The sequence below is a fragment of the Camelina sativa genome, chromosome 20 (assembly GCF_000633955.1).
Source record: "Camelina sativa cultivar DH55 chromosome 20, Cs, whole genome shotgun sequence".
Taxonomy (NCBI): domain Eukaryota; kingdom Viridiplantae; phylum Streptophyta; class Magnoliopsida; order Brassicales; family Brassicaceae; genus Camelina; species Camelina sativa.
Window position 1 is genome coordinate 6832279 of NC_025704.1, and position 11484 is coordinate 6843762.

At 33.2% G+C, this 11484-nt stretch overlaps 2 protein-coding genes across 2 annotated transcripts; both read left to right on the top strand.

Annotated features, from left to right (window-relative positions):
* Positions 5461–8097, top strand: LOC104769753 (probable WRKY transcription factor 72). Its single transcript, XM_010494035.1, has 4 exons — positions 5461–5626; positions 5721–6323; positions 6456–6569; positions 7062–8097. Exons 1-4 carry the CDS (start codon positions 5558–5560, stop codon positions 7899–7901), a joined length of 1626 nt encoding a protein of 541 aa, XP_010492337.1. The 5' UTR covers positions 5461–5557; the 3' UTR covers positions 7902–8097.
* On the top strand, positions 8611–10877 carry LOC104769754 (aldose 1-epimerase-like). Its single transcript, XM_010494036.1, has 6 exons — positions 8611–9358; positions 9449–9498; positions 9605–9728; positions 9826–9933; positions 10029–10338; positions 10421–10877. Exons 1-6 carry the CDS (start codon positions 8734–8736, stop codon positions 10728–10730), a joined length of 1527 nt encoding a protein of 508 aa, XP_010492338.1. The 5' UTR covers positions 8611–8733; the 3' UTR covers positions 10731–10877.

Consider the following 11484-nt stretch of genomic DNA (forward strand, 5'->3'; position numbering starts at 1 on the left):
TGACCCCCTGTTTCTGTTATTGTCATTAGATAGAAACTTTGGGTATGTTGCTCTAATCCAGGACCAAACTGATTACAAGCTATGTGTGGATGTCATATACCTCCATCTCCATGTGAGGGATGACCCACCTGCTTTGTTACGGCTTGTCACCTTTCAATTACGAATCCCAGTTTCATCTTCTTCACTCACCATGACTACTCGACAACCATCTCACCCCTCAGTCTCCTCCATGGAGCACATCTTTAAAAGCTCCTATGCGTCTATCGTAAGAGCGAAGATTGACCAGCTGTTGGTCAGGGATTTCTTGAAGTTTGCCTTCAATCTTGAATCCTACAAGACTCCAAAAGATCTTTCACCCTTTGCAAACTCCTCAATAGTATGCATCTTGTTGGAAGACTCATGTAGTCTCTATCTTTACCTTTCTTGTAATATTTTGTTTCTAAGTTGTAAGAACATCCCTCTCTTGAGGCCTTGATTTTAATGAAAGTCTATGTTTGATCAAAAAAGAGAGGACTATCATACTTCCAATATCTAAGTCTTATATATATACTTGAAAAATGAATTAGCTCTTGGTGATGCTCTTACTCTTAGCTTGGATGACTTCTATATAATTAATGCATATTGGATTGTAGAAAAAAAAATCTTCATTTCGTTATCAATTAGAGGAGATCCCATTGTTAAAAAACTAAATGGATTTCTGAACGTTTTTGCGATCCCCGGTTGAAGCTTCTACTAGAGACATGAGGTTTGGTCTTAAAATGCTGAAGGACTTTGCTCCAAATACTTTACTTCTCATGTTGGCGAGACATCTGTCTAGTATTACTCCTCTGGAACACTCTTTTCAAAGGTCGATTACGTCAGTTCGCTAGAACCATTTATAATCACTCGTTGGTCAAGGGTTCCGTGAAACCCGTCTTCATGGTCGAATTCACTTTGGTTCCAATGGATCCTTCAGACATTGTAAAACTTTCAAAAGTTGAGAATTTCTTTGAAGAACTCCTGGAGCCTTTATCCTTTCTCTCCTTTGATTATCTTATTGTATGTTGTAAGAACCCACCTCTTTTGACCATCTCTACTGAGTGATTCTTTTACAAATACTCTTAATAAAAAATACTCCCTCCGTTTCATAATATAGGATGTTTCCAATTTTCTATGCAACTTTTAGATTAATTTTATATTTTATATTATGCAGTCTTGGGTATGATTGGTTAAACTTTATAAAAGTAACTTTTTCTTAATATGTGTGTTTCTACTAAAACATCCTATATTTTGAAACGAAAGGAGTAATAAAAAAAAAGAGAAAGAAAAGAAAAGAAGGATAAACAATTATTCTTTGAGAAACGATTCTCAGAACAAATAAAACAGGTGTCGTTTATTTAGTGGAACAAGTATTAAAAAAATAAAAAAATAAAATAAAATTTGTAAAAAAGTCATTTTTTATTTTTTTGGAAAAATATTCACCGTTACTACGAGTAAAAATGTCCTGAGAGGCTTTGAGTTGAATGAAAATACATTTGTTTGAAAGAAAAAAAACGTTGTGTTGATTTTTTTTTTCCTTTTTTCTCTGTTGAGGTTGTATGCTGACTTAGGACAAAGTACTTGGATATATTCCAAGCAACGATATAGCAATTTCAACATTCAACGATATAGCAATTAACCGGATAGTTGGTTTAAAAACTTTTGAATTTAAACCGGCCGATATGCTCAATTTCCACGGAGAAGAGTACTACAAGATGTACATGGACATGTACTATGATTCCTTCAACTTAAACCAATACTATATATCTGCTAATTTAAAATTGATTAGTTTTGAATTCAAATATCTTGGATAATGCATAGAGATGGGAGCCTTAACCCAACAATAAATAATTAAATAACCATTCATTCAATGACCAATCTTAAACCATTGACCTAAAATTTCAATATAGAGAATCTCCAACTTGTCTTTTAAACTTTATAAATCTTTCTTTCTGTATTTGTTTAATTTCAATGTCTAAATCTAAACCATTGACCTTAGGTCATTATACAATCTATTCGCAAGTTGATTGCTGACACAAAAAATAACTTGTAAGTTTAGTATAACTGTATTTCCTATTAATGACCAGCAAATGCGATCACAATGTAAATATCAAACATTTATACTAACAATTTTATTTATCACATCTCTCTAAATATAACATAAATATCAAAACGAGATTACAATAACGTTAAATTTAACATCAACAAATACAGATTATATATTGGTTAGTTTCATGCTAAAAACTTCATTAATATCAAATCGAGATTACAGTAACATTAAATTTAAAATCATACAGTATAATTACTAATTCCATTCAAATTTTCGTCGGAAGTAATAGAAATTGAGAAGGTCACTTCCAAAAAAAAAAAATGATAAGTGTTTTTAAATATATTAACCAGATAAAACCAATTCTATGAAAGTTCAGGTCAAGATCGCTGATCTGTCTTTGCAATGCAAGTCTTAGAGACATGTTAGTTGACCCTTTCATTCACTCATTGTCTGAAAAATTCAATTTCTTTCCTGCAAATTTACTATTAAACAGTGTGACCATATGAACATAACTAATACACTGGAACTGATTAAAGAAAATTATCGCTAATATATACGAAGAAAAATAATTAATACAGTTGACCAAAGACTTTTTATTGTCTAAATAAGACTAAAAGGTTGATAATCTTCCTTTGTCTTACTATGGATGATTTAAGCATCAATAATTTTCCACATAAAAATATTAAAATTTCAGCATCACTCTTTAAAATGTAACTGAAGGGTTAGCCATCACAAAAAGAAAAAACAAAAAAAAAACTTTTTCATTAAAAAGATGAAATTTAATTTACAGGTGTTTTTGAACAAAAATAAAAATAAAAAAAGTTTACAGGTAAAGAGAGTAATGGCGTACATCAACAAATTAACAAAGATTATCATTTAATACTTTAAAATTTCCATGTAACTAGTACAAATAGTTTTACTTAGTTAATGGAATTAATCAGGTGGGACGTGCTAATGTAATATCTCATTACTAATTCAATAGTTAGCTGTTCTATTTGATGTCAAAAAAAAAGAAAAATAAAAAAAGTTGGCTGTTTTGTTTAGTCAATTAAACAAAAGCCACATTGCAACCACGATTGTTTACTTAACCATATAATGAACTGTTCACATTTATAATATTTAACAAGAAAGTCTTTAGTTTATATTTAACAAATTTGCTCAAAAGGGATGATGTATGTAAGTTGAGTTGATCAAAATGTTTACTAAGATTTTTTTGAGATAAAAAATAGAAAAATCTATGGGAGCTCAGATCCCAAAAGATTAAAAAATGAAAACTTGGATCGAGACCCAATTAAATATTCATGATTCAACTTGGCTATATGTAAATTTATCATATTCACGAAATAAATTTATTAAATGCTGTGCGATCATAATCAAAAATCCTTTTTTCCTTCTCCTCATAGTTAGGTACGGCACTACGAGCAATTATATTTATTTGAAAAAAACTACTCTCTCTCTTTTATAAAGAGTGTCATTCTGACACATTTCACACAAATTAAGAAAAGTTTAAATTATACATGATTGCCTCTATTTAATTAGTAGTTAATAGTTTAAATTTAATAAAAAGAGCTTTGGGTTTAGGGGTAAAAAAGAAAATGCAGCATTAAAAAGCACATTGAAAATGTAGAATGACATTTTTTGTGTAACAAAAATTTTCCTCTAAAATGACACTCTTTATGAAACAGAGGGAATAATAAATTGTCAGGTTTGAAGAATTGGAGACAGGAAAGACGACAATTTGCTAGCTTACATCAACAAGAAAATGGTTAGCTACTTAATGTGCTCTCTTCGTAATTTTACAAATATTGTACTTGTTTACGAATAACGCTCATATGTGTAATGTGTATAATTATAAATAATAAAATCTGTATTTCCTTATATCATAAGAGTTGAAACTAAACTATTTCTAAATGCTACTTTCTATAATAAGAGCTAGAATAGAACCAACGAATAATGCATGTTTCTTTTTCAACGCCATGCAGCGTTACGTCATTGACGAAATTTGACAACTATATATATCAAGTATCAACTATGTGAAGCATTTGACATTTGCAAGTTAATTGGTTATAAAATGAAAATAGATGTAACACAAATATGATAATAACATTGGAAAAAATGATTAATATTTTTATTAGCAAAGTCAGTAGTTGACGAAATCATATAATTACCGTGTGTGACCAGCGTATTGACCGGTATACGCACCCTTTGGCCTACCATATGAACAAGGTTTACATTACATATATAACATTACTCAAATGCCTAATACTGTTTTCCTTTCTCTTGTTGTGTGCATGATTTGACTTTTTATAGATTTGTTTCTTAATGACTTATTGTTGAATTATACTCGAATCTAATTCAAATAAAATACTTATTTTCTGGTAAAGATTACTAATATTCAACAAATATCGAAAGTTAAAAAAAAAAAATACAGAATAAAATGTTAGAAACCCTAAGTAAAGAAGTAAGAAAATGGCATTTTTTGTCACTCACATAGTCACATGGTAGAACACAAAATCCGAAGAATTATGTCGTGATTATGCAATTTCGATTACCAAACAGAAATATTATCGTTTATATATGTACACTTGGATAAACTGAATGGTATGTCTCTCTGATTGTGTAAATTGGCACAGATTTGGAAAACATGTGTTTGATGAGGGAGGCCTATTAAATACACTAAATAAAGAAACAATATAAGATTTAAAGAGTTGACGAATGCTCATGTGGATGTGAGGCCAAGAAATATAAGTCTTCTCCCATGAAGCTTCAAGGACATATCCTTTCACATTATACAATCTCTATTTGACGCCGTACATTTAGGCTCTTTCTTGTAGGAAATTAACTAGTTTCATTTATTGCATGTGGACATTTAAATAGTGTACTCTAATTTAATAAACAAGATCCATATAGACTCTACCTACACTTGGTTCAATTAATAAGAAGGAAGTTAATACTCCTTGTTAAAATTCATCAAAGTTTTCATGTAAAAGTTCTTCATTAGGTTTATGTTAAATACCATTGAATTCACTAATATGTATTCAAATTTATTTTTATGCTTTTTAAAAGTCAAAACATACAAAAAGATTCGAAAATTATACTACTAAGTACTAACTAAGATTAAAAAGGTATTTTTTTTATGTACTAGTTGTAATATTTATTTTAATTGACCCTACTAAAACGGAGAAGTGGTATTATTATCAACAAAGTCAGGAAACAATATATTTATTTTCCCTAGTTAGTTTAGAATATATTACACAGATATGATTGGAGGAAAAAGGTACCAAAATTCAATTAAAATAAAATAAAAAATTGAACATGTTGAAGTGTTGACGCTTTGGGTCCCCTCGAAGAAACTACACACAAACACATATGGCTATAAGTAAAGCGTTTGATATTCTGTTTATGGAGAAGAAATAGAGACATCAAAGACAGAAAGATAATTCAAAACAACAAGAAGAAGACAAAAGATCTTACATTTCTAGCAATATAATGGAGGTTCTCTTGAAGTTGCCCGCTTCAGATTCTCCTCTTAAGGATAAGGTTTTTGGATCTGCTAAGGTAAATATACCAACTCTATATATGTCAATGAAAGAACTCCTTGGAACAATTTTAGATTTATAGTTTAGAAGTTAATCAAAATTTCTTTTATTAGGGTGATGGTGATCATCAAGAACTTGAATCTGCCAAGGCCGAGATGAGCGAGGTGAAGGAAGAGAACGAGAAGCTTAAAGGGATGCTGGAACGAATTGAAAGTGATTACAAAACTCTCAAACTCAGATTCTTCGACATAATTCAACAAGAACCTTCAGACAACCCAACTCAAAACCAAAATCATCCCAAGCCAACAACAACAGATTTGAGCTCTTTTGATCAAGAACGCGAGCTTGTATCACTTTCACTCGGGAGAAGAAGTTCTTCCCCAAGTGATAGCATCCCCAAAAAGGAAGAGAAAGACGCAAAGAGCGCAGAATTCAACGCTGACAAAGAGTTGACCAAGGCCGGTTTGACCTTAGGGATCAATAACGTCGACGGCCGTGAATCAAACGTGAGTTTATCTATGGAGAACACGGCCAATTCTAGCCTAGAAAACAGCACAGAAGAAGCTCCTGGAGAAACCTGGCCGCCAAGTAAAGTTACCGGAAAGAGAAGCTCTCCGGCACCAGCCTCCGGTGGCGATGTTGAAGGTGAGACCGGTCAACAAAACCATGTTAAGAGAGCTAGAGTTTGTGTTAGAGCAAGATGTGACACACCAACGGTACGTCCTTTTAAATTTATACATTCTAAATTGATCTGTAACGTAACGTTGGTCATTGTAAAACAATTTAATTATATATGCGCGTATCTATGATCAATATTGATTCGGACATGCTTGTTATATGCTGTATAGATGAATGATGGTTGTCAATGGAGAAAATATGGACAAAAGATTGCAAAAGGAAACCCATGTCCACGAGCATATTATCGCTGCACGGTTGCACCTGGATGTCCCGTCAGAAAACAGGTATATATATCTACCAAATAATCCTGGTTTTTCATTTTTTAAAAGAAATTAGTTTGGTAAAGTATTAGTTTTAAGTATGAACTAGTCAAATTTTAATTGAAAAAACTGTGACTGAAATTTCATTTGGGTTTGGTTTGGATCTGATAGAGTTTTTTTCCATTCATAAAAGTATTAGACAAGATAAAGGAAAAATTAAAGAATTTGTTGGTCTTTTCGATGAATTTTTTAGTTTAACTTGGGTTAGATTAGATAGAGGCATCATGAACCATTTATTATTCAAATTCAATATCGTTCTCAGACTAGTAGTTTGAATGGTGTCCATAGACATCAAAATTGAACAATCCCTACAATAGTACTATGACCACGACTGTTTTGTTTTCTTGCGTTTGTGTGTTTCCATATGTTATCGTAGAAATATTTGTAGCGGCCAATGTACATACAAACAAACAAAAAAAAGATCTAACTATTTCTCTTAAACTATGATTGTTTTAGGTCCAAAGATGTGCAGATGACATGTCCATACTAATCACAACCTATGAAGGAACACACAGCCACCCTCTTCCACTCTCAGCCACCACAATGGCCTCCACCACCTCAGCCGCCGCTTCCATGCTCCTCTCCGGCTCCTCCTCCTCATCAGCCGCCGAAATGATAGGAAACAACCTATACGATAATTCAAGATTCAACAACAGCAACAAATCCTTCTATTCACCCACCCTTCACTCCCCATTACATCCCACCGTCACTCTAGACCTCACCGCCCCACAACATCCATCTTCTTCTTCATTGCCTTCTTTAAATTTCAACAAGTTCTCAAACTCTTTCCAAAGATTCCCATCCACAAGCCTAAATTTCTCGTCTAATGCATCGTCATCATCAACCTCGTCTAATCTTAACCTACCGGCGATTTGGGGTAATGGGTATTCTTCTTACACTCCATATCCTTACAATAACGTCCAGTTTGGGACGTCCAACCTAGGAAAAACAGTCCAAAACAGCCAGTCCTTAACAGAAACCCTAACAAAAGCGCTTACTTCCGACCCAAGTTTCCACTCGGTGATCGCAGCAGCGATCTCAACTATGGTGGGATCCAACGGGGAACAACAGGTCGCTGGTCCACGGAATTCCATTCAACAAACCACCACGGCGAATAATAACAAAGGATGTGGAGGCTATTTTAGCAGCTTATTGATGTCTAACATAATGGCCAGTAATCAAACGGGTGCGTCTTTGGACCAACCATCGTCGCAACTTCCTCCCTTCTCTATGTTCAAGAATTCTTCTTCGTCGTCTTCTACGACTAGTTTCGTGAACAAGGAAGAGAAAAGCTAGAGGTTATTCCTATTTTTCTTCATTTTTGGGGTGATTTTTTTTTTATTATAGGTGTTTTAGTATTGTATCAAAAGATGTTGATTCTTGTTCGTCCATCTCTCGAACGTGTTTATTTTTTCTTTTCAAGTTAGGAAACTGTGGAACCGAATTCAAATAAACCAAAATTAAATGTACAATTTTAATGTTTTCTTGTGTATATAGCAAATATTTCATCTAATTGTATTTAGATTGAGATGATATTATTAATAATTCATTTATTACTAAAGTAATCAAAAAATAAAGAAAATAAAAAACGAGTGTGAAAAAAAAAAAATTAACAAAAAAACAGTGAATAATGTAACCACACGCAAGTAAATTAAGACCACGCGAAGAAGGCTTGTCGTCCAACTAGTGTGACGAATCTGATAGGCTGACTCAGCCTTAGTGGGCCTAATAAAATGGGCTATAGCGAGATATCTTTGACACTTAAACGTAAAAGCCCAAGTGATTTATGTGATAAACACCAACACACCATTTTAATGATACATCATCTGTGAGAGAGTTTCGGTGATCCATGCAGCTTTAGTTGTAAAGAAATTTTCTTTTATTTATTTCTTTTTGTTGTACAGATTTATATGAGTAGTTCTTATTTGTGATAAGGAAAAAAAATTATATATATTTGGAAACACAATCCGGTTTTATCTCCTCACTTTTCTGTGAATCACAAACTCGTCACAATTTCCTATTTTTGTCCTATTTTATCTAAATAACTTTCAACCTATAAATACTTACCAAGAAATTCATCTGACTCATATTACTTTCTAACTCTTTCTTTTGTTCTTTCTTCTTCAATATGGCGAGAGTTTCTATATTGTTATGTTTGGTTCTATTGGTTACATTAGGAGTTGTGGTAAGTGTCTCATTTGCCGACAACATTGAAGTGAAATCCAAAGATCTGGAGAACAACATTGAAGTGAAATCCAAAGATCTGGAGAGCAGTAAGAAAGATGAGAATGTTGATCATCATAATAGTAAAGACAAAGAGAAAGGAGGTGAAAAGGTAGATGATGGTGGTCAGCAGGTCGGTTCTGATGATGATGAAAACGATAAGAAGGAAAAAAAGAAAGGGCATGATCATGATGTGAGTAAAAAGGGTGATCAACATGAAAAGAAAGACAATGTTGATGAGAAGAAGAGTGATGGTCATGATCATAAAGATGAAAAGAAGCATAAGGATACAAAGAAGGATGGACACGGTGAAGAAGATGACGATGATGATGATGATGATGACACCGATGATGATACTGATGATGATACCGATGATGATGATGATGACGACGATGATGAAGATGAAACGGATGGAGATGATAACGAGAAGGGGAATATCGGGTTATACGAGCTCAAGAAAGGAAATCTAACGGTCAAATTCACAAATTGGGGTGCTTCAATCATGTCTCTACACTTCCCTGACAAAAATGGTTAGTGAATCAAATCACAATTAATCATTAATTAGCCAAGATACAACTCATAAAGATTTATTATAATTAATGTTCAATACGAATTTTCAGGGAAAATTGACGATATTGTTCTTGGCTATGATAGCGTCAAAACCTACAAGGTATGTCGAAATTTGTTTTTACCGCGTATTTTTTTTTTTTAATGTGTTTATACTATCATTATCTTCTTACACCAAACTAATAAAGTAATTTGTAATCACTAATTAGACCGATAAAGTCTATTTTGGAGCAACCGTGGGACGAGTAGCAAATAGAATAGGAAAGGCCCATTTCAAATTGAACGGTAAAGAGTACAAGACAAGTGCCAACGATGGCAAAAACACACTTCATGGTAAATTAATTATGAGTGCTAAAACAAAACATAATTAGATCCATCAGTTATGATTTATATTGATAGGTGCAATTAATTAACACTTTTGTTGATTTAGGTGGGAAGAAAGGGTTTGGGGATGTTGTGTGGGCAGTATCAAAACACAAGTATGATGGCAAGAGTCCTCACATTGTCTTCACTTACACAAGCCCTGATGGCGATCAAGGTCCTTATTTATTTCACCCCATCTTTTGAAATGCACTATTTAAGGAAGAATGAAACTGACGGTTGCTAGTTTTTTTCTTTCTTATATAACAATAGGGTTCCCCGGAGAACTCAATGCCACGGTGACATATAAACTTGTCAAAGACAATGAACTGAGTGTGGTGATGGAGGCAAAGCCTAAAGATAAAGCAACTCCAGTGAACTTAGCTCATCATAGTTATTGGAATCTTGGTGGTCATAACGCTGGAGATATTTTGTCTGAAGAAATCCAAATTCTTGGTTCAAGTTATACTCCTGTCGACGGTGAGCTCATTCCCACCGGAAAAATCTCTCCGGTGAAAGGAACACCGTATGATTTTCTCCAACTCCGTCCTATAAAAGATAATATAAAGGATCTTAAAACAGGGTGAGTGTGGTAGCACATATATATACTTAGCTATATTTTGGTATGATTATTTTACCAATATGATTCTTTTTAAATCTTGCAGATATGATATAAACTATTGCTTAGATGGTGAGGCAAATAAGATGAGGAAAATAGTGGAACTTGTAGATAAGAAATCAGGAAGAAAAATGGAGTTATCCGGGGACCAACCGGGTTTGCAATTCTATACCGGAGGAATGTTAAAGGATATCAAAGGGAAGAATGGGACCGTTTACCAAGCTTATGGAGGATTATGTTTGGAAACACAAAGTTATCCAGATTCATTAAATCATCCGAAATTTCCTTCACAGATTGTCGAGCCAGGGAAAAAATACAAACACACAATGCTCTTCAAGTTTTCGATTGTTTCATAGATTGTTTTAGATTTTGGTACATGCATTATTACCTATGGAACCATGTTCCATGTTTAATGTTCATGAAGAAGAAATTATAATTATATTGTAAGTTTGTAAGAATTGTTACTCTACAAATTTCATGATGAACCTAACGTTTTTATTTCATCTCTACGTAGTATTTTATGTATAACTCATAAGGACTATAGCTAGCTTATTTTGATACATAGTTTTGGTTATGAGAATAATTTCATAAGTAAATGATGACCAAATTTTCGTAGTTCTTTTTTGATTTTTTTTTTCTGATTCTGTATAACCATATATGATCATAGAGCCAAATTTCATATGAGTCAAGGACGTACCAATCTCAATAAGATGCTCACACCAAGTGCTTTTAAGAATCTCGACGTCCTCTTTCAAAGCATCTACGTCATTCTTTTTTTTTGGGGTATAATACAAAGCATCTTTTCGAAGACTTTTACTCATTGGTTCATCAAACAAATACCCTTGGGGCATATGTTGAGATGTCGCTCGTGGACGCATAGACTTTCTCGTCTCGGCATGTTATGTCAGTAAATCCACTTTCATTAAAATAAAATAATTAGAATTCTGAGGTTTTTTTGGGATTAGATCTTTAGAACGAACTAAAACTTAAAACTAAATAAGAAGAATGAGTTTGTGATGCACCAATTTTAACGAGATACGACTTTGTATAGTAATCGCTTAAGAATCAGTTCAAAACTCTTTGATTTGCCTTACTGCGGAAATACATTCA